Source organism: Citrus sinensis, chromosome 2, assembly GCF_022201045.2.
Source record: "Citrus sinensis cultivar Valencia sweet orange chromosome 2, DVS_A1.0, whole genome shotgun sequence".
NCBI lineage: Eukaryota > Viridiplantae > Streptophyta > Magnoliopsida > Sapindales > Rutaceae > Citrus > Citrus sinensis.
In genome coordinates, this window is record NC_068557.1 from 6,415,859 (window position 1) to 6,439,648 (window position 23,790).

The following is a 23,790-nucleotide window of genomic DNA, read 5'->3' on the forward strand; positions in this document are numbered from 1 at the left end:
CCGAAAACCTTTGGAGAAGGAAAATACTACAGGAACCAATCTGTACAATTTGCAAAGCGGGAAGAGAAGACATATTCCATGCCCTTATGGAATGCAACTTGGCTAGGAAAATATGGAGATGCACTAACCTGGAGGCTGCAGTACAGACGGTAAGGAGAGAAGATATGCTGAGCACTATGCACAGTCTAATGAGGAAGGGGGCCAAGTCCGAGATTGATTATGTTGCATCTATCTGGTGGGCGACATGGCACGCAAGGAATAAATTACTCTTTGAGGGGAAAAAGCCAGATCCAATGGAGACAGTGGCCAGGGCCAAAGCAATTTTGGATGCATATCAGTCAATGCAATTTAAAGAGCAAGAGAGTCCAAGAAGCATAAAAGAAAAGAAGATGCAAAGATGGAATCCACCACCTAGTACCAAGCTGAAAATCAATGTCGATACGGCAGTTCATGCAGAGAGCCAAATGACAGGCTTAGGGGCTGTGATAAGAAACTCTCAAGGTCAAGTGGTAGTTGTAGCTGTGAAAAGCATTACTTTTCAAGGTGATGTCTTGATAGCAGAAGCCAAAGCCGTCCAATGGGGAATGGAGGGGGCAACAAAAGCTAGCTTCACAAATGTGATTGTCGAAACTGATTGCAGTATGGTGGCTGACTTAGCCAACAACAAAGTCAGCAACAAAACAGAGATATGGTGGACTATAGCAGAAATTCAAAGCAGCAAGCAAGACTTCTAATCGGTAGCTTTCCAGTATGTACCAAGACATTGTAATACTAGTGCTCACTCTCTAGCCAAAAGGGCTTTAAAAAGCTTAGAATCTGTCATCTGGCAGGATGAATTCCCAGCCGATGTTTTGTGTTTGTTTAATGGCTTTAATTGAATGAAAGAACTACTTCCTCCTCAAAAAAAAAAAAAAGAAAAAGAAGTAATTGTGCAAACACTTGTGCAAGTTGAATTGCCAATTTAGGAGGCATGAGTGGATCAATAAGGATGAAAGTAACTCGAGACAGACGAAATTATTTTCATGATTGCGTTTACTTTTCAGCCAATCATGCATTCAATCATGCCACCTAAGCTTCTCACTCAGTTTAAACAAAAAGTGACTTTCAAACTGTTTCTTCGGGACTAAACGACGCCGTTTACGAGAGCTCTACCCATCATAACATAGTATCAAATTTGACGCCGGCAACCTTCAAAACCACCGTGACCGAACGAGCAAACAACTTCTTATCATACTTCTCTGATTCTTTCCAAAACGTCATGTCTTGTTCATCAGCTACACTTCTTCTAAATCAATTCTCAGTGGCTGAAACCTGTTTTGTTACTAACACATCCAAAACCCTCTTCTCTATAGCCCAACGCCCATTTTTTTTTCCACTGTCAGCAGTGTCTTCCAAACAACCTATAAATGTATCATTTTTAGCTACCTTCGCTTCATGGGTATCTCTCCAAAATCCCAAAAAGTCGTCTTCTTTACGGATTATCCCACTTGTGGCTCAAACCTCAGATTGGTCCCAACAAGAAGAAGAAGAAGAAGAAGAAGAAGGAAATTAAGAGAATTTGAGCTGGGATAATCAGGAAATTGGGGGTTTTATTGGTGGTGAAGAGAGTTTTGGTGACGGTAGTGAAGTGGATTATAGTGAGCCACCTGAAGATGCTAAGCTATTTGTGGGTAATTTGCGTTATGATGTTGATAGTGAGAAACTGGCTCACCTTTTTAACCAGGCTGGTGTTGTTGAGATTTCCGAGGTATAAAAATTTTCTTTTCTTTTCTTTTTCTTTTGTGCTGTATTAATGTGCTTGTGTTGAGTGATAACTTTAAAAAAAGTAATCATTTTGTGATGTGGGTTTGCGTCATTTTGTGTTGCTGCTTCTATTGAAGGTTATATTTTATAGGGAAACTGATCGAAGCACAGGTTTTGGATTTGTGACAATGAGTGCTGTTGAGGAAGCTGAGAAGGCTGTGGAGATGTTCAACCGTTACGTGAGTTTCTTTTTGTGTCATTTTGGTTAGGAGGGGATTTTTTGATGCCGTGCTTTTTGAGTTTAGTACGTAGTAATGTTCACCCTTTTTCATATCTGCTTCTGTTCTTAGGGTTTTTAATGTGTTTAATGATCATGGCTTCATTCAGAATACAATAAACTTCTTTATACTAGTTGTTAATAGAACCTGTCCGATTCTTCTCTGTGACAGAGAGCTTATTTGTCAGTTACTGAGTTCTCCTTTATGTGTATCAGTATGGTATTCTGAACTTTCACGATTTTAAAGTGATGGTTGAGAGTTCTATTTACTCCTAAACAGATTTAAATGGAAGGCTTTTAACTGTAAGCAAGGCTGCTCCCAGAGGATCACAGTCGGAATTGACTCGAACTTACAGAATCTACATTGGTACTTGGTAACCTCCCATGGCAAGTAGATGATGCACGTTTGGAGCAAGTTTTCAGTGAGCATGGAGAGGTAGTGAGTGCGAGGGTTGTTTTGATCAGGAAACGGGCTGTTCACATGGGTTTGGCTTCTTTACAATGTCTGATGAATCCAAACTAACTGATGCCATCGCTGCCCTTGATGGACAAGCAAGAATCCTGCCCCATTTTATATAGATTTTTGAACCTTTCTGTTTTCCTTCTTTGTACAGATCATGTGGAGAAAGCAAAGAGTGAATAGGTTTGAGATCAATAGTTTAGTCTAACGAGAAAGCCACATTAATCCTGCAATTACTAAGTTTTTCCTCACTAGAAACCATGCAGTCCTACTAAACATGATGTGCTGCTAATCTTGTCAGGAATCATTATGGGAGGTTATTTTTTGAGGTTAGAGAAGCAGTGGGCTGTATGCATTGTCTCAATACCATTTAGGTGCTGGGGTGAATAGAATTTGAGCATGTCAGTTCAACTTGGCTCGGACCTCGATTTTCATATATATCTAATGCTGGCCTTTAATTCCTTAAATTAGTAAGTAAACTTTTGACTATTTGTGCATTCTTTGATTGTACCTTGTCCCGATCCAGATATTTTTTCTGGTGGATGATAAGAAGAGAGAGAAAACACTTCCTGTTAGCCTACTTATGTGTATGTATAGGTCACAGTGTTGTCGCTTCTGCATTTCAGTTCAATCATCTAAATATTTTATTATACATTTTTTTCCCTTACTTACAAGGAACATATGCTGCGTTTATTTTTTGGATTGGAGTAGGAATATTGAGAAGTGAGAATTCTTGGATTAGGAGTGTGGAGTGGAAGTGTGAGTATGTTATTTACTTGCACTAGAATGGAAGCATGGAATAAAGATCAGAATCCAATTTATGTGTTTACTTTGTCTTGGATTAGGAGTACATAGTTTCAAATTACAATTTTATCCTTATTTAAAGAATTATAGTTTTTAATTACAAAACTAATAAAAAATATATTTAATGAATAATATTTATTTTATTATATTTGTAAATTTATTATAATTATTAATATTCTTAATTATGAACAATAAATTATTAATTTTAATATAAAATGAAACATTATTTTATTTTATTTAATATAATTATATTAAGTTTATTATTATATAAAATAATAATATAATATTATTTAGTACAAAATTCATATTTTCTTAGAATAAACTATTTATTATTATTAATATTAAATAAATATAGTACTATTATTTTTAAAATAAATATAATAATATTATATTTATTAATTCTCTATTAATATAATAATATTATTTTAAAATAATTTTAACTTAGAATCAATGTAAATTATTATTTAGTTAAATATAATATTATTATTCAAATAAATATTATTTATTTTATTTTATTAATTATAAAATATTAAATTAAATTAAATTAAAAATAAAAGGGTAAAAAGGGGAGAGGTGGGAGTGAATCCCCACTCCCACCTCCCCTAATGGGAGTCCCACTCCCACTCCCCACTCCAAAAATGAGTGGGGCCCACGGAGTGGAATTCTCAATCCGTGACCATTTTAAGCAAGTAAACGCTGGAGTGGGAGGAATCCACACTCCTCACTCCCACTCCAGCAAGTAAACATAGTCATAATGTACATGTCCTGCAGAGTTTGGATGGTAGAGCAATCTGAGTAAGTGTTGCCAAACGCCAAACAACAATCAAGAGTTCAAGACGTGGTTCCTTTTTAAGTGTAAAGGGGTAAATTTTCAACAATTTATTGGTGACACTGAGCTGTAGGGGTGGGCATTTTCCGGTTCGGTTCGGTTCGGAAAAATTCAAACCAAATCGAACCGAATTTTAGAACCGAACCGAACCGAACCGAAATATTTCGGTTCGGTTCGGTTCGGTTCTAAAATTCGGTTCGGTTTGGTTTGGTTTGGTTCGGTTCGCACATATTTATGGATTTTACAGTTTTAACCAAATCTTACTATATTTTACAATTTTTGCCTAATTTTACTGCATTTTACAATTTTTCCCTACATTTTACAGAATATAAGTTCACAACAAGAAAAATAAAACACAATAAGTCTACAATACACAATCAGCAACTTCAAATACAAAGCCTTCGAGTAAAAAACAAAATAACAAAAGTCCTAATACAAAGCCATCAAGTAAATAACAAAATAAGAGAAGCAACAATTTCATCCACCACCCACATCATCTACATGAAAATCCCATACTCTAAACAAAACAAAATAAGAGAAGCTTTCAACTTCAATACACAAGCAACAATTTCATCCGCCACCCACATCACCTACATCAAAATTCAAACTTTCAAAATAAGCCAAAGCACTCAATAATTAAGCACATTTGGATAATCTCAATCAACTTTCCCAAGCCATTACAGAAATTTAAATTAAAGTTTTACAAAATATACCTTCCGCAAGTTATATTCAATTGAATATTCTTAATATTTATTATTGAATCAAATTTAATATGTAAGGCTCCACAAGAAAGGCACAAGCTCTATTTCATTTAATTATTCGGCCTAGTAATGGAATTGAAGTAACCAATTCCAGTGGCATGAGCAACGCTTAAACTGTGAGAAGAGAAAGTCTAAAAGAAATTGAAAAACTAGTCTACAAATTTTTAAAGGCTTCGAATAATTGTGTCTGGGGAGCTTACTATGATTCTGCTCCTGGAATCACTGAATGGCTTACCAATACAAAAACATTCCTTTCAAACACAAACAGACACGGAATCATTGTAAAGCTTTTTTCCCAAATTAATCATAGTCAATGAAATTAGAAGCATTTCACGATCGTTTTCTCATAACTTATACAATTCCACACTGCCGTGCCAGCAATTCCACACTATGTTACAATTCGACACATATACAATTATACAATTCCAATTTCCACACTGCCAACAACCAATATACACCAACATAAACTTCAAACTATTAACCAAGTCCACAACATGGATTAACAAAAAAAAAAAAAAAAACCTGCAGCAGTGAAGATTAAAGACGCGGGCTGATGGCAGGAGCCAGGAGGTTTGGACCAAGGAGCATATGTACCTTCCAGATGCTGCAGCAACCAAGCTGAGGGTTAACGACGGCGTCGCTGTACTTGAGGGGAGGGGCTGTGCTACTACTAAGGGGCTGTGTTAGGCGCTGACCGTGGTGTGAGACGAGGAAAAGACGCGAGGAAGAGATCGAGAGGGGCTGAGCCGAACCGCACCATGCACGCGCAGAGGGGGAAGATACTGCCGAGGGGTGGTGCCGCCGTTGTGGAGCTCCGCCGTGAGGAGAGAGAGACGTGAGGGAGAGGCGCGAGGGAGAGAGGCAAGGGAAGTATGCAATCGCGATTTAGCTTTAGGGATTTGAATTTTGTGATTGAAATTGAAATTTGATTTTAAATATTTGTAATTGAATTAAACCGAACTGATCGGTTTTTCGGTTCAATTCGGTTTTGAACCGAACTGAATTAAAACCAATCGGTTCAATATTTTTTAAACCATTCGATTTTTGCTCATAGAACCGAACCGAACCGAACTGAATTTTTCGGTTCGGTTCGGCAAAAACCGAACCGTTTGCCCACCCCTACTGAGCTGTCGTTTATTCCTTTTGGAGTGGATATTCTAGTATTTTCGTTTAATTTTTTTTTTAAATATATTTCTTCAGGTATCCTCTTTTCAAAGCCAGTACATTCTTCATTTGAAGATTTGCAATTTTTTTTGAAGTTGATATTTTATTTTTGTTAGCCATGACTAATAATTTGCTTGGTCACAAGTCACAAGAAGACTCGTGACATTGCTGATACTTTCCCCATAGGTTTGATACAAAAGACAATGAATTGAAACGTTTCTGCATATCATGTCTAGACTGTAGTTCAAATTATTACTGAAGTCTCAGTACTTCTACAAACAAAAACTAGAGACATTACTATGCACTAATCAATCAAAAAATCAGCGTTTGTCCCATCTTGAAGCCAGGAGGTGCAGCATGTTTGAAGTCCTTTCTTGCAGTTGTCAAAATATTAGACCTATTAGGCTATTACTAAAGGTATAAAAGATTCTGCATACTTACAAAATTTGGGAGGGGAAAAAAAATCTCCTGTATAGTCTAGTTTGCACACTCTAGTGGAAGATTATGAAGAATTCAGGCAAAAAAGCTGCTGGGAAAGACCAAACGGCTGGTTTAGGCAAGTTAAAAATCAGATGTAATTGTCCTTGTCAACTGCACTGGCATTTAGGACTCTGTCAAAGTACTTGTTAAAGGTAATAGATCATGAAGTTGTATTATCTATAACAAGAGCTCTCTAGCTTTCTCAACCGCTTTCACATAGTAAAACAATCTCCAAAGAGTTACATTATCCTGAAAGACAATATTTTGGACAGGATTAAAATTTAGTATAGACTCGAGAAATTCATGCCATGTTTTGAGTTTCTGTACCTCTTTTTCTAAATCAACAAAGTATTCATCAGAAGGTCGGGAATCTGCCAGTTTACTATGTTGGACAATTTCAACAACACGGGCAAGATTATTCTGTGGCAGCTTCTGAATCAGTTTCCGAAGCTCCTGCTTCTCAGGACGTGTCATAGGCCTGTGGAGATTATAGTTACAGATTTTGAGGCAAATATGCTATTTACATACATCCAAACAAGCGAAGGGTAACAGCTTAACAGCATGACTGAAGTTAGTAGCCAAATATGCTTATCTACCATCTTACATGCTGATATCAAAAGTGAAAAACACTAATAAGGACCATGCTTGCATAAACTAGGGTGAGAGAGAGAGAGAAGAGAAGAGAAAAAAACATCCCAGAGGACTTTTTATGAAGTTACTAGCATCAAGAGAGAGATAACTTCGCATGAAGTTAACATTGTGGACAAAAAATATAGTCAATAATTAGTATCAGGAAATGCATTACCGAAGAAGGAAATATGCCCCCAAAATGCAATTTCTCATCATAAACAAGCCCCATGAAGTAACACATTTCTGAAGGATATTTATCTTATGATATAACATATTCTGTTTCACACAAAACAGAACACATACCTGCACCTCGACACCACAGTATTAAGAAGTTCTTCAAGCTTCTGCTCCATGTGGCCTAGCTAAAAAAAATACAAAAAATCAACCTCAGTTATGATGATTCATCTTCATACTAAAAGTACCTGTAAGTTCAGGAGACCACCCTGATACTAAACCACAGACGATGTCAATGAATGGATGAAATGCTTTGAGTACATAAAATCTAAAAGTTCTGGAAATTACTGTTGCAAAAAGTTCATCAGAATATTTCTTCACTGTCTCCTCAACCTCCGAACTATCACTTTCTAGAAGGAATTGCAAGTCATCATCCACCTAAAAAACAAGCAAAGTTCTCAATAAGCACAAGTCATCATCAATAAGATATAACTTAAAAATCATTAATTTACTCAATTGATTTAATGCATCTTATTTGAACGGCTAGGACAACTTGAAAAAAAAGAAGAAGAAGAAAATGATTTTACATCATAAACCATTGTGAGAATCACAGATATTCATGATTGTAGTCCCACTGACCCAAACGAGCCCACCAAGATGAACTTGCAATTTAGAGAAATTATATGCAAGTGTCATAGCTGAGACAAGCATCTAAAATTCCATAAGAGAAAATCAACACACAGAAACCATTTCAAATTCCACAACCAGAAATAAAATCTCAAAATAATTGTCAGAGATTAATGTTCTCACCTCTCCATTTTCTTTATCAGCACCTATGTTTGAATCTGAATGTAAATCCTTGTCCTTTCCATAACTGCTTATGCAACCATCACATAGAGACTGGAAGAAAGAAATGAGAATAATAATCTATTAGGGTAAGCATATGTGTGAATCCATAGAGGACAAACAACCTAAATGGCGCATGATAGTCACCTTAGGCCTATTTGGACTAGTTAACTGAGAAGTATTCTGGCAATGGCAATGGGCACAATTCTTCTTAAAGTTAGACATTTCTTTCTCCGACAAAGCAGCATCCAAAGATTTGGAATCAATGCCATTAGATACAGAACCCTGCATTACAAATGAAAACAACACTAGAGTTCTTCTGCAAAGAAGCTGGTTGGACTATGACAAGCTTGACTGTTTCTAGCCTTAGCCGATAAAGAAAATCAATTTACAACTTGATTTCATGGAAAAGAGGAAAAAAGCATGCAAATATGAGAAGAAAATAAATGATAAGAGAAAATCCCCATAAAGCTCTCCTACATAACCCTACTAAAGATCCATGATAAGTGGCAACAACATGAGTACACTCCCATCAATCTCAACCAATTTTCAACTAGAGTTGAGATTGTAAAAGTTGCATACCAAAGAAGCTGAGCAATATCTATGGCTTCCTTCGACTCAAGTCATTTGCAGTTTTTAATATCTTACAAAAATATATAAACGAGATAGTTGTTATCGCAACATAAAATGGCATAACACTTCTCCAAGACATCTGCTTGTCAACTAAATTATACTTACACTGATTAACAGCTTAAAAGTATTCCATATATAGAAAACAACTAATCAAATAATTAACTCTCCAAAACATTGACCATATTATTAGGAACTTCCCGAAATAATGGTACAATTCCAAAAAAGACATTGTTAACCATGGTAACAGGGTAACAGTAAAAGATAATTCACTACCAAGAAAGTGAAACCTAACCTCTCTACATGATCCATGTTTGAGGGAACTGTGCGAAGAGTAAATCGATGTCTTGAGTTTCTTACGAGGAACTTGCTCTGCATCACCCTTGCACGCTACTTCATTAACATTTGGCGAACACTTTCTGTTTCTGACTTGAGATTGCAACTGACACATAGCTATAACAGGATCCAACATCTGCACTACACAGAAAAAATGATTACTTTTGACTATTAATTATCTAGAAATAAACTGACAGGAACCAAATGTAAATCAATCAACCTCAAGATAAAATAATCACTTGCTCACCCCGCCATTATTCAAAGACTTTATTAAGCAATACTAACACCAAACTTTTCCAAGATGAGTATAGCCAAATCAATGGCTATTTAAAATAAAATAATAAGAGATCATAGCAAAAGTAGATTCCTTATAATGTAATAAATAATCCTTGATCAAAACACATGGGACAGTGTCCCTTCAACAGACACAGAAGTTTAGTTATCTTCCTGTTTTGAGTGGGCCGTAATAAATAAACAATTACAGTCCGAGATTATTGCCTATTAAATACATGAAATGAACTAATATCAGAAAAGCAAAAACCATATCCATCTATAGGTCATTTTATGCATAGAGGAAAGTTGCTCAATATACCTCATCAACTTCTGGGGCAAGACCAAACACACCCTGCCTTAGTAATGATCTCAATCTTTCTTTTTTGAAATCTGTAAAGCCAGCTCCTATGCTATTACTAAAGGAAGAAACATTACCACGGCCACTAGTATCAATTGTGTCCTTGCCTCTGACCCCACCACATTTTTTCCTAGTCAACTCAGAGGTTCTGGAAGTAGAAGGCAAGGGATCCTCATCTTGTGATAAGAGCTCCATTATTTCACGCGTATAGAAACCAAAATAATCTGGTCCTATTGGTCCTAATTGACCATGATCTGTTGAGGCCAGCAAACTCTTCGAAGCTTCCGACATAATAAAGGGCCACAGCAATGCACATAACAACTGCATTTCACCACAGAAATATGCAACACAAGATAAGTGTATAAGAACCAAATGGTCGGTAGTGAGGAGAAGGAAACCACAAAAACTTCTATTCCATCTAAAAGCAAAGGGCAACATTAGATGGAATGTATGAAAATTTAGACAGAAAGCTAAAATGACTTGCAGCATAAGTCAGAAGGACACTTCTACATTAAACTATTTTCTCACTGCCTGAATAACAAAAATGTAAGCAAGCCAAACACCATTCCCATATACAAAATTGTTTGGTATTAAAGGATACCATCTCAAAGCAAGATAAACACGTTGTTTTCTGGATACACTGCTTATAAAAGAGCGAAAATTTTGCAGGAGTTGGAATAAGCAAAAGGCAAAACCCATTTTATAGAAAGTAAACCATACTGCCTCGAAGGAAATTTGCTCAATTACTGCTTATATGAGAAAGTTTAATAAGCAAAACGTAAATAGTAATTGGTTAGGAGAAAATAAACCAAAAAATCAAACAGCAGGTGCAGGTCTAAGATTTGTAATCCAATACCGCAGATGCAGCCAGAACTTCAAAATCAAAGGATCAATCTCTTCTTGCAAATAGTAAGTGTTAGAAGATTTTGGAAGATTTCCGAGGATGTCTTGTAATTATGTATAATATTTGGTTATGTGCTATTTTAGGTAGTTGAGAGATTTGTGAACTGTACAGATATTTTGGGAATCAGTTTTTATTTTCTTTTAATTAGGGAGATTAGTTACTAGATCTGTATCGTAGAAGATCTATAAATTCTTATGCACAGAAGCATAATAAAATATGCCCTATTTGTCATATTTTTGTTCTCTTCTTTAGTAAGCCACTTTACTACTTTGATTAAACCACTTTTGGTAATAAAAAAACTCATGGTTTAAGTAGTACTTATTCAAACTCTGTCTATGATCAAATTATTTTATGGCATTGAAGATTAGGGCATCCTAGTTTTCTGTACCTCAAACATTTGTTTCCTAAATTGTTTAAAGGAATTGATTGTTCAAAACTTCATTGTGAGGCCGGTCACTTGGCTAAAGATCATTGTGTTTCTTTTCCAATAAAACCCAATTTTGCTTCGAAACCATTTTATTTGATTCATAGCAATGCTTAGGGCCCATCTAAGGTTAACACACTTTCTGGCAAAGAATGGTTTGTGACTTTTATTGATAACCACACAAGGGTATGTTGGGTTTACTTATTATAAAGGAAATCAGAGGTTGAAAAGAGATTTAAAGATTTTTTCCTGATGATTGATAATCAATTTCAAACCAAAATTAGCATTCTGAGATCGGATAATGCGACAGAATATTTTAACAAATATTTTAGAATATTTTTGACCGAAAAAGGTGTGATCCATCAATCAACTTGTCACAACACACCTCAACAGAATGGAATTGTTGAAAGAAAAAATAGATATCTTCTTGAGATAACTAGAGCCATCATGTTTTCTATGAATGTACCTAAATATCTCTGGGGAAATGCTCTCCTAACTGCTTGTTACTTGATAAATAGAATGCCATCTCGAGTTTTAAAATATGAAACACCTTTACAGGTTTTAAAAAATTGTTTTCCCACATCTCGAATAACTATGAATATTCCTTTCAAAGTGTTTGGTTGTGTTTGTTATGTGTATATATGAAATGTTTTTCGATCAACATTGGATCCAAAAACTGAAAAATATGTGTTTCTTAGTTATGCATCTAATAAAAAAATAGATATCTTCACCTAAATGACCTTAATGCTTCAATCCTATTACAAAGAAATTTTTTGAGAGTATGAATGTATACTTTGTTGAGGACCAACCCTTCTTTCAAAAAAATTCTCTTCAGGGGGAGAACATAAGTGAAGAAGATAATTTTTGGGACACTTTACCTATTTTAGAAGAATCTATACCTGTGATTAATTCTGATAAACAAGTTTCGGAAACCATTGTTGAAAGAGATAGTACTCTTAAACTAAATTTGCCAGATATTACTTTATCAGAGACAGGGGGAGAAGTACTTCAAAGAGATCACAATCCTCATCTTGAGCTTCAAGTTTATACTAGGAAGAGGTTTCACAAATGTACCACTATCCCAGTTGTTTCTCTAGTAGAAGCCTAATCCAATTTGCCGAGTGAAGGTCCTACAACTCAGAGTAATCCTTCTTCTATTCCTATTTCTTCTCTATCTAATGATTTGCCTAACTTTTCCTCTTTAGATCTTGACCTTCCATTTGCAGTAAGAAAAGGTACCCGAGTTTGCACAAAACACCCTATTGCAAAATACTTGTCATATAAAAAATTATCACATACTCACAAAGCATTTGCGTCTAGGATTTCTAATTTGTGTGTGCCAAGAATTGTTCAAGAAGCATTAGATGACCCGAATTAGAGATTAGCTATAATGGAAGAGATGATTGCTCCTAAAAAAAAAAAATGGGTGTTTACAGTGAAGTGCAAAGCTGACGGAAGTGTGGAGAGATATAAAGCGAGACTCATAGCAAAAGGATTTACCCAAACTCCTGGTATAGACTACTAAGAGACTTTTGCTCTTGCAGGTAAGATTAACTCTATTAGAATACTTCTTTCTCTTACAGTTAATTTCAATTGGCCACTACATCAATTCGATGTAAAAAATGCCTTCTTAAATGGAGATCTACAAGAAGAAGTATAAATAGACCTGCCACCCGGACTGAAAGAAAGTCTTGGAAGAGACAAAGTTTGCAGGTTAAGAAAATCCCTATATGGGCTAAAGCAATCACCAAGAGCTTGGTTTGAACGATTTGGGAATGTTGTAAGGAGGCATGGCTTCTTACAAAGTCAAGCTGATCATACTTTGTTTTTTAAGCACTCCACCAAAGGTAAAATAACTATTCTGATAGTGTATATTGACGAAATTATCATGACTAGGGATGATTTGTTTGAGATCAACAAATTAAAGAATAAGCTTGAGGCCAAGTTTGACATTAAGGACTTGGGAACACTTAGGTATTTCCTCGGGATGGAATTTGCAAGGTCCAAGGAGGGAATCTTTATCAACCAACGCAAATACATTCTTGATTTGCTTAAGGAAACAGGGATGACAAGTTGTAAAGCTGCAGAAACTCCAACAAACCCAAATGTAAAGCTAAAAGCAGCAACAGCAAGTGAGGTGGTGGACGAGAACATTATCAAAGATTAGTTGGAAGGCTAATCTATTTGTCACACACAAGACCCGATATAGCCTTTGCAGTAAGTGTAGTGAGTCAGTTTATGCATTCACCTAGACCTACTCAATTTGAAGCTGCGTTCAAGATTTTAAGATGTCTAAAAGGAACTTTAAGGAAAGGACTCTTGTTAAAAAATAGGGTCATCTCCAAGTCAAAGCCTACACAGATGCAGATTGGGCAGGCGATGTAACTGATAGAAGATCTACCTCAGGTTATTGCACTTTGGTAGGAGGGAATTTAGTCACCTGGAAGAGCAAAAAGCAGAGTGTTGTGGCTAGCTGTAGTGCAAAAGCAGAATTCCGCTCTGTTGCACATGGCTTCTGTGAAGTGTTATGGATCAAGAGACTCCTAGAAGAGTTGAAATTCCTACACCAACACCTATTAAGGTCTATTGTGATTACAAGGCAAGTATTTCCATAGCTCACAATCCAATTCTACACGACAGAACAAAGCATGTAGAAGTGGAAAAACATTTCATCAAGGAGAAGATAGACAGTGGTGTGATATGCATGTCCTACATATCTACCGCGAGCCCAGTAGCAAACATACTCACACAAGGACTTCTTAGGGCGCAATATGAGAACTTAGTTAGTAAGCTTGCCATGAGTGATATATTCATGCTAGCTTGAGGGGGAGTGTTGGAAGATTTTGGAAGATTTCCTAGGATTTCTTTTAATAATGTATAATATTTGGTTATGTGCTATTTTAGGTAGTTGAGAGATTTGTGAACTGTACAGATTTTTGGGAATCAGTTTTTATTTTTCTTTTAATTAGGGAGATTAGTTATTCGATTTATATCCTAGAAGATCTATAAATTCTTATGTACAGAAGCATAATAAAATATACCTATTTGTCATATTTTTGTTTTCTTCTTTAGTAAGCATGAGATTATGACTCACCACAGAAGGAACATATTCTTCCAGACTTCTAGCATGAAAGGGATCTTTTCTCAAAGCTTCTAATTTGAGAATAGTATCAAAAATTATGATACAAAGTACATAATATCAAGTTGGTTGAAACAAATTATTACTAAGCATAACATAACTAAGAAGGTACAAAATTTTCAACTTCAAATCTGGCAAACTTTACAACAAGACAACAGCAAATTGTTGATCAACATAAATAGACCAAAAAATATAAAAAAAATTAAACAGACTGCTATTTCAAGTGAGACCTTATGAAAACTTAAAACATAAGATAGGGACCTTTAGAAATTTTGAGAAAAATTGATGACAACTTATTCTTATACCCCTCTAGATGGCATGATATTTCCTTTTAGGAGTTATTTTTTTGAGTAGGATTCTCTTTTTTGGAGTTCCTTCAAGACTTGGGATCTTTTTATTTTTCTTTTAGATTTTCCTTAAGAACAAAGGATTTGCTATTATCCAAACCTAGAGTTCAAATCTAAGATAAAACGACCATACAAACTTTTTCATAAGAACAGAAAAGAGGCTGATTTCTCATAAACTGTGACTCTGTAACCATAGTTGGGTGAAGAAGTCCCCATCCGTGGCAGGTGAAGGATCTACTTCCAAATTCCAATCTTAGCCAAATGGGCAATGAAACAACAAACATGTAATGCCAAATCAGATATCATATCAATTTGTATGAAACAAAAGTTAACAAATCTGTAAGAGATTTATTAGTCTTTCAATCTAAACCAAAGTTTTACATGATTTAGCATTTATATAACTGTTTAGGTTTTACTCCCTACAGAAAATGTATAATCTCACAACTTCAACTCAAAGCTTGTAATAATGCTCTCTAGTTCTTTTTCTTTTTCCCTGTTGGAAATATTTTTTTTGTACGAATCAGAGAGGGTAAATATCTAGCCTTGTCTTCCACATTATCTGGTGGAAGGAAAAGATGGAAAACCGGATAACATCTCGCACAATGTAGGGTCCTAATATTGAGGTGCACTAGCAGAAGCCAAATAGTAGGGTACTGGAAACAGAAAAAAGGAATAGTACAACACCTTGTCCAACGTTGAAATATGTTCAGTTCTTGACAACCTACTAGGTATCGTTCTAACGGACATCGGTCCAAATTAACAGGCAAATAAAAAGTGAGAATAGATGACGCTTTAGTCCAAATGACTCATAAACACAAGGCTTAGATAAATAGCCCCACATGGCAAATACAGGATATGATTTTATTATTCAAAGCTATATCAAAAATATTAATGAGATTATAATCCTATTTATAGTAGACTAATTGGAACACTAACCAAATAACCTAAAAGCTCCTCAGAAAGCAAGAATGGAGTTGGCAGTGATCTATCAAAAAATGAAAAGTGTGAATCGAACACCCACTCATATAGCTTTTACCTTACTACAAGGATGGTGCCATACACTGAGCTGGCTCCTAAGGGTCTGCTAAAAGTTAGGAACCCCTTTCTTCAAAATATGTTAGAAGGTACCACTCCTTTCATTAGGCATGTTCTACCATGTCCATTTTGTGCACAAAATAGACAAACAACCTATCCAGTCTCTAGGAACTCTTGCTCAGGCTTGCCCCCTCTGGACAATCCCTTCATTATTCCACTCCAATTAATAAGCACTGAAGTTTAATGCTAACGCAGCACCTTTACGAACTCCATACAAGATTAAAGGGTTTAATTCCCAGTTTGTTTTCTGAAAACAGAGCGCTTACAATTAACTTTCACACTAAACCCTTTACTCTATTAGTTGCCAAGAAAATCAAGAAAAGCCCAAGAATGAACTCAAGAAATGCCGTACAACTACTGAAGAACCTAATTGTTAATACTAACAATTTGTTCTCTTTAGCAGCCTAATACAACAAATAAATAGAACATTCAAAATTCAAATTGAGTTGCGATTTTCCTCGACTTTTTACAGTCCATAAGTTCATAGAATTCAATAACCGAAAACAAATAAACGTAAAAGTATTAACCCAGCATTCAAAAAATCAATAAGAGAGAAAGAAATTACGTGAACGGCGACGTCACGGTGAATCAAAGCGGCGAGTTTGCGGTGTCGTGCGTAAAAATGTGTCACGAAAAATACAGATTTCAGTATATCTTTTTTTTTTTTAAGAATTATACAGACGCTTCTGGAAGCGGAATTGGGTCTGCTCTTCGCCTTCACGGACTCTCGCTATCCCTGAGATTTAAACCGGGGATTCAAAAATCAAGATTGAACACTGTTTGCACATGCTTCATAAATAATAAAAACGTTTCGAAATTCGGGTATTCGAATTCGAATTTTTAGCGGGGATTTTATCATGGAGGTCCCTAAATTTTACAATTTATTAAACAATAATATTATTTACTATTATGGGATGGCAAAAGTTCGGGTCAGGTCTGGGTTTGGGGCTGCCCGGGACCGATCCGGATGTCACACATAACTGCCCGGACCTAGACCGTACCTGGATTTTTTCTATGCGGGCCGAGTATATGCCTGACACTATTCGGGCACGGGTTTTTTTTGGGTTTTCTCTACCCCTGCTTTTAAAGCTGGCTAAAAAAAAAATTGATAAAAAAGGCTAAATAAGTAAACAAGGCAGTGGAATGGGGATAATATAAAACTTCACAAGGTTGAATGTGAAAGCTTGCGCCCGAATTAGCACTTAGCAGAAACTCACAGTAAGCATTGGAAGCCTAGAAATAAAAAATGCAGCCATGCCCATGCTTCAAAACAATTGTTTACTTCCAAGTTCCAACTAACAAACCAAAACAATTGTAAACCAAATTCATTCAATTTCTAAACTAAATTCATTCATTCCCTATCAAAAATTTAAATTCAACATCACAATAATCACCAAATAAAGTTACCCAACTTATTACATAATACATATCATAACTCCAATATCAATAACCAACATAACATATAAAAATCCCAAAATATCAAACATAAATAATTCATAAAAGAGTTTAAAATACAGTAATGTAACATATGTAAATAATAACTTCATGTCAAGCAGCTCGACGATTGTGCCCCATCATCATCATCTGAAATTACCTCTTCCCCAGCAAAAATCTCATTTTCCGAAACTCCACCTAATAACAAAAATAACATATTAAGATTTAAAAACATTTTGAGCAAACAAATAAGATAATAACATAATTCAAATAACTTTATACCTCGAGAAGAAGCCCAAATCTAATTTTGAGCACACATCAAGGATTCCAAAGTGTTATGATGAAGTTTACTACGATGCAGACTCAAAAATTTGCCCCCGATACTAAAAGCGGACTCAGAGGCAACAGTGGATACAGGAATGGCTAAAATATCCTTGGCCAACTCACCCAAAATAGGATATTGGCCAGTGTACATCTTCTAAAAAGCTAAAATATCAAAGTTCGGAGTAGTATCTAACAATTCATCATCTAAATACCTATCCAACTCCGACTTAGTCACCCTAACATGCTTATTTCGACTCCAAAATGTTTCAAACTCATCTATATCCCAATACTTATTCGGATTTGAAGAAGATTCCAAAAGAACATCTTCCAACCCAACATCCTGCCTATCACTCAAAACCATAGCTTTCATTTCATATTCTTTCACTAAATCATGACAAAGCTTATGTGCACGCTCAATATGCTCATTCGTTGTATCGCCATAGATCTTTGGAAAATAAAAATCAATCAACAACATCTTATATCTCGGGTCAAGTACTACAACCACAACTAACATCAGATGAATTTCATTCTAATATTTTTCAAATTTATCAACCATTTTATTAGCCATAATTCTAATAGCAAGATTATTGGAAGTGCGCCACCCATTAATTGACATTTTCATTTTACATATCAACGGAAAGAACAAATTAGCAGTAGAGTATTTTGTACCTGAAAACATCTCCGTTAACGTGTAAAATGATTTCAAATGCTCCAACATTATGGCTGCCAAATCCCACTCACTATCACTAGGCAAGCTGTAACACCCTAGGCGAATCCCACATCGGCAAAGCATGGGAGAGATGCTGGGTTTATAAGGGGTGATCCACACCTTAATTGGCAAGACGCGTTTTGGGGTGTATGGGCGCCCCAAGAACAAATCCGTGCGGGCCTTGTTAAGGCCCAAAGCGGACAATATCTTGCCAGGTCTGGGTTGGGTCATGACATTATGGTATCAGAGCGGCTCCGCGTGTCCTCTTGAGCGATGGTGGGGCAAACCTCAGCGAGGACGCTGAGTCTCCAAGGGGGGGTGTATGTAACACCCTAGGCGAATCCCACATCGGCAAAGCACGGGAGAGATGCTGGGTTTATAAGGGGTGATCCACATCTTAATTGGCAAGACGCGTTTTGGGGTGTATGGGGGCCCCAAGAACAAATCCGTGCGGGCCTTGTTAAGACCCAAAGCAGACAATATCTTGCCAGGTCTGGGTTGGGTCATGACATTGTGGTATCAGAGTGGCTCCGCGTGTCCTCTTGAGCGATGGTGGGGCAAACCTCAGCGAGGACGCTGAGTCCCCAAGGGGGGGTGTATGTAACACCCTAGGCGAATCCCACATCGGCAAAGCACGGGAGAGATGCTGGATTTATAAGGGGTGATCCACACCTTAATTGGCAAGACGCATTTTGGGGTGTATGGGTGCCCCAAGAACAAATCCGTGCGGGCCTTGTTAAGGCCCAAAGCGGACAATATCTTGCCAAGTCTGGGTTGGGTCATGACATTGTGGTATCAGAGCGGCTCCGCGTGTCCTCTTGAGCGATGGTGGGGCAAACCTCAGCGAGGACGCTGAGTCCCCGAGGGGGGGTGTATGTAACACCCTAGGCAAATCCCACATCGGCAAAGCACGGGAGAGATGCTGGGTTTATAAGGGGTGATCCACACCTTAATTGACAAGACGCGTTTTGGGGTGTATGGGCGCCCCAAGAACAAATCCGTGCGGGCCTTGTTAAGGCCCAAAGCGGACAATATCTTGCCAGGTCTGGGTTGGGTCATGACATTGTGGTATCAGAGCGGCTCCGCGTGTCCTCTTGAGCGATGGTGGGGCAAACCTCAGCGAGGACGCTGAGTCCCCAAGGGGGAGGGTGTATGTAACACCCTAGGCGAATCCCACATCGGCAAAGCACGGGAGAGATGCTGGGTTTATAAGGGGTGATCCACACCTTAATTGGCAAGACGCGTTTTGGGGTGTATGGGCGCCCCAAGAACAAATCCGTGCGGGCCTTGTTAAGGCCCAAAGCGGACAATATCTTGCCAGGTCTGGGTTGGGTCATGACAAGGCCCGCACGGATTTGTTCTTGGGGCGCCCATACACCCAAAAACGCGTCTTGCCAATTAAGGTGTGGATCACCCTTTATAAACCCAGCATCTCTCCCGTGCTTTGCCGATGTGGGATTCGCCTAGGGTGTTACATACACCCTCCCCCTTGGGGACTCAGCGTCCTCGCTGAGGTTTGCCCCACCATCGCTCAAGAGGACACGCGAAGCCGCTCTGATACCACAATGTCATGACCCAACCCAGACCTGGCAAGATATTGTCCGCTTTGGGCCTTAACAAGGCCCGCACGGATTTGTTCTTGGGGCGCCCATACACCCCAAAACGCGTCTTGTCAATTAAGGTGTGGATCACCCCTTATAAACCCAGCATCTCTCCCGTGCTTTGCCGATGTGGGATTCGCCTAGGGTGTTACATACACCCCCCTTTGGGGACTCAGCGTCCTCGCTGAGGTTTGCCCCACCATCGCTCAAGAGGACACGCGGAGCCGCTCTGATACCACAATGTCATGACCCAACCCAGACCTGGCAAGATATTGTCCGCTTTGGGCCTTAACAAGGCCCGCACGGATTTGTTCTTGGGGCGCCCATACACCCCAAAACGCGTCTTGCCAATTAAGGTGTGGATCACCCCTTATAAACCCAGCATCTCTCCCATGCTTTGCCGATGTGGGATTCGCCTAGGGTGTTACCTACCCCCCCCCTTGGAGACTCCGCCCCCTCGCTGCTGTTCGCCCCACCATCGCTCAAGAGGACATGCGGAGCCGCTCTGATACCACAATGTCATGACCCAACCCAGACCTGGCAAGATATTGTCCGCTTTGGGCCTTAACAAGGCTCGCACGGATTTGTTCTTGGGGCGCCCATACACCCCAAAACGCGTCTTGTCAATTAAGGTGCGGATCACCCCTTATAAACCCAGCATCTCTCCCGTGCTTTGCCGATGTGGGATTCGCCTAGGGTGTTACACAAGCTCTTATATTGAGGCTCACATTATTGTAACCGAGAAAAAACACTTCTATACATCAATGCTACATCAAGCATGACATAAGTAGAATTCCAACGAGTTGGACAATCTAACTTTAATTTTTTTTTTACAATTAATTTTCAGTTGCCCAGCAGCTAGCTTAAAAGATTTAAATCGTTTTGGTGTTTGTGTCCAGTAACTCACACTCTCCCTAATCTTTTCAACCCCGTTTTCTATAACTTTCAACCCATCTCGCACAACCAAATTCAATACATGAGCAGTACATCTCATATGAAAAAATTTACCATTGGAAATTAAGGTATCGAGCTCAAACCTTAATAACAATTTCTCCACCATCGCATCATTAGTGGAACAATTATCCAAGGTCATTGAAGACAACTTTCTATCCACGTTCAAATCCAGCAGACATTGCACCAATTCATTAGAAATGGGCCTCAACAGTATGAGGGCTCGGAACATAAATAAACCTAATAATATTCAAGTGATAATATTAAATACACAAACTTAAAATATTATAACAATTTAAACTTGAAAAGAAATTAAATATAAGTAATAAAAATTTGAAAGAGAAATTAAGCAAATAAAAAGTTATAGACAAATTAGAAATTACCTTAAAATTCGGCTATGCAATTTCCAGGAGTTGTCAATGAAGTGTGCTGTGACAACCATGTATCTCTTTTTCTGGTTACTTGATGTCCATAAATCCGTAGTAATAGCCACTCTACTATGATTTTTCTCCAACAAATTCAAAGTCTTAACCTTCTCAATATGATACAATTTCAAAATCTCATTCTCCAAAGTATTTCTACTGATTGGCTTAACCACGGGGTTGGCATCTGCCATCGTTTCTCTAAAGCCTTTACATTCCACAAATGTAAGTGGAAGCTCATGCATCACCACCATCCTTGCAATCAAACTCTGCAAAACATTTGGATCGAAACTGTCAAAGCCAATGTCACAACTCCCATCCTCTCTTTTGAGCACTTTGAGACTTCCTTGAAGCGCTTCCCTTATTTTCAGTTGCTTATTTGAAAAACAAGATTTCACGTGTCTGTTCAAGCTCGTGGTCCCTGATGTGTATTTAGCTTCTAAAATTGCATTACAATGCATGCACTTTGCCTTTTTTTCTCTATTAATAATTACTTTTGTAAAATGATTCCAAGCCGTAGAAACTTTTTTTCCCTTCTTATTTTTAACAGTTGACAATAAAATTTCCTCAACCTCATTATCATTGCTATCTTCAACATTACGGGATAAATTTGGAGCATTTGATGAATTAATTTCTATATTGTCTGACTGTGACTGTGACTGTGACTATGACATCACACTGCTGTTTATTATAAAAAAATAATGAATAATTAACTTAAAGGCAACCTAAACACTAAATTCAGCTTCTATTAATAAAAAATTATCACTATATCATACAAAATTACATAATTATAAATATTAAGTAATTGATTTAAATTCTTGATGCCATTTCTAAAGGGAGGAAACTTCGTAAGAAACAGTACAATGTACCAGTTTACAAAAAACTATTAATCAGTCTTCAATATTTGATAAACAAAATCAAGTATTGTCTGTAACCCACAAACGGATTCCCTCACACATAACCATCAATTTATGTCTTCATATAGCTAAAGCAACCTAAAATCTAAATTTAGCTTCCATTAATTATAAATAATCACACAACCATAGCATCTAAGAAAATAATTAAGCATATATATATATAGCACCTAATAATAATAATGCCAATTACTCAATTTCATCATTTTTTTAAAAAAACAGTAAAAAAAAATTAATAACACCCCGTTCATGGGTTGTGGCTGTGTGCCTGTGTTGGTGAGGTTGCATCTATGATGGCTGATGCCGTCGCGTTGTGGTTGTCGGCTTGTCACTGAGAAGATGACCCAACAGTGAAGAGCTCTGTGAGTCTGTGACGGGACGGCTGTGCTTTGCGAGGAGAAATAGAGTTGACCGAGGAAGGTAAGAGGTTCGTGGAGGGAGAGACACGGTCAACAGTCAACACTGCATCAGTGTCGGTGGGTGGTGGAAAGATGGAGAGAGGTGCCGCCGATTTGGAGATTTCAGGGTGTGTGCTGACTGCGACTACTGCGTTGTTCACTTGCCAAGTTGCAATCGCGATTTAGGGTTCAGTTTTAGGGGCAATTGGGCGAAACAAATTTTATTTTTGGTTTTATATTTTCCTTTTTTTTACTTAATAAAAAACCGGGCACGGGTTCGGGTTCTGGGTTCTTGGTGCTGTGACTGGACTCGTGCCCGGAAGCAGCCAGGCATTGAAAATCAATGCCTGGATCTTCTTTTTCCATTCATGACCTGAACTGCACACGCCGGGTCTGGGCCATATCCGGTCCGGGCAGGCTTTTTTGCCACCTTTAACCATTAATGCTATGTTTGGTTCCATTTTTCAAATAAAATATAATTTATTTGAGTAAATTTTTTATAGAAAAAAATAGTTATTTGTTTGTCATTAGAGCTTTTATTAAAAATTATAACTTAATTTTATAAACTTTCTTTTATTAAGAATTATAAAATTATTTTAATAAACAAGTTTTTAAAGTCATTTCATGAAAGAAATAAATAAAATAAGATCGTAAAATAAATAATAGTCTTTTTAGATAATTTAACTTTCTAAAAATGTGCCTCAATTTTTATTCTTAAAATTCTAAAATTTGAACTTTGAGGTATTTAATCTTAAAAAATTCTACCCAAAACTAAATAATAGCAATAATTCTTTAAAAAAAGCTTTTAAGGTTAAATAAACAGTTGTGTTGGTAAGATTGACAAAAAAATCTAGATCAGATCGGCACGCATGGTTAAGTCATGGATATGATTTAGAGCCCACTGTGAATGAGCATGAGTGATGGCTTTTATAAAAGGCTTGAACCATGACCTAACTTTAATTTATAAATTAAAAAAAAAAAGGAAAACAACCAAAAAAAAAAAAAAGATGAGTCTCCACTTGAAGCTAGAAGATAAAGCAAATGACGGGAATATGGTTGCCCAGTTAGGTCAAGGACGGGATGCAACGAGTGGTGTTGGTGCTGCAATTGATAGGCTTGAAGAACACTTGAGTAAAAGATGAGTCTTATCTTTGCTGGAAAGATAGAGGCTGAGGAGTTGCCTAAAACAGAATTTGATGCACTTATTAATTATCTACTCTTTTATTGTAGTAGCCTATCTACTTATTTTATGAGGTTTTGACTTAATAGCTTTCACTAATTTTTTCTCCCTTTTGAGTTTCTTACATGTAAGAATTTTATTTGATTTAATGGCAAAAAAACTGAGTATTTTACTTTATTCATT

At 37.2% G+C, this 23,790-nt stretch overlaps 2 protein-coding genes and 1 pseudogene across 3 annotated transcripts; 1 reads left to right on the forward strand and 2 right to left on the reverse strand.

Moving 5' to 3' along the window:
• The first annotated feature begins 203 nt into the window (after positions 1-203).
• On the forward strand, positions 204-2,969 carry LOC127899123 (31 kDa ribonucleoprotein, chloroplastic-like; annotated as a pseudogene).
• A 3,289-nt stretch (positions 2,970-6,258) lies between these two features.
• On the reverse strand, positions 6,259-16,447 carry LOC102630506 (uncharacterized). Of its 2 annotated transcripts, XM_006470135.4 has the most exons (9): positions 16,240-16,447; positions 9,727-10,086; positions 9,094-9,270; positions 8,316-8,453; positions 8,133-8,222; positions 7,671-7,760; positions 7,452-7,510; positions 6,846-6,996; positions 6,259-6,767 (listed from the first exon to the last, which is right to left on the reverse strand). In XM_006470135.4, the coding sequence occupies exons 2-9, from the start codon at positions 10,054-10,056 to the stop codon at positions 6,696-6,698; spliced, it is 1,107 nt and encodes a 368-aa protein (XP_006470198.2). In that variant the 5' UTR covers positions 10,057-10,086; positions 16,240-16,447; the 3' UTR covers positions 6,259-6,695. The 2 variants fall into 2 exon arrangements, with proteins under 2 accessions (XP_006470198.2, XP_052291392.1); XM_052435432.1 differs by lacking the exon at positions 6,259-6,767 and having other exon boundaries at positions 6,847-6,996; positions 7,452-7,506.
• A 4,625-nt stretch (positions 16,448-21,072) lies between these two features.
• On the reverse strand, positions 21,073-21,576 carry LOC127900259 (zinc finger BED domain-containing protein RICESLEEPER 3-like). The gene has a single exon (XM_052434863.1). The coding sequence runs from the start codon at positions 21,574-21,576 to the stop codon at positions 21,073-21,075; it is 504 nt and encodes a 167-aa protein (XP_052290823.1).
• Between the last annotated feature and the right edge of the window lie 2,214 nt (positions 21,577-23,790).

Excerpts from the sequence above, each read along its gene's own strand:
- LOC102630506 (XM_006470135.4), bottom strand. The coding sequence starts at position 10,056 with ATGTCGGAAGCTTCGAAGAGTTTGCTGGCCTCAACAGATCATGGTCAA. Across the intron at positions 7,511-7,670 it reads CTGATGAACTTTTTGCAACA|CTAGGCCACATGGAGCAGAA; the intron begins GTAATTTCCAGA and ends TATTTTTTTTAG. Across the intron at positions 6,997-7,451 it reads ACTGTGGTGTCGAGGTGCAG|GCCTATGACACGTCCTGAGA; the intron begins GTATGTGTTCTG and ends TAATCTCCACAG.
- LOC127900259 (XM_052434863.1), bottom strand. The coding sequence starts at position 21,576 with ATGCATTGTAATGCAATTTTAGAAGCTAAATACACATCAGGGACCACG.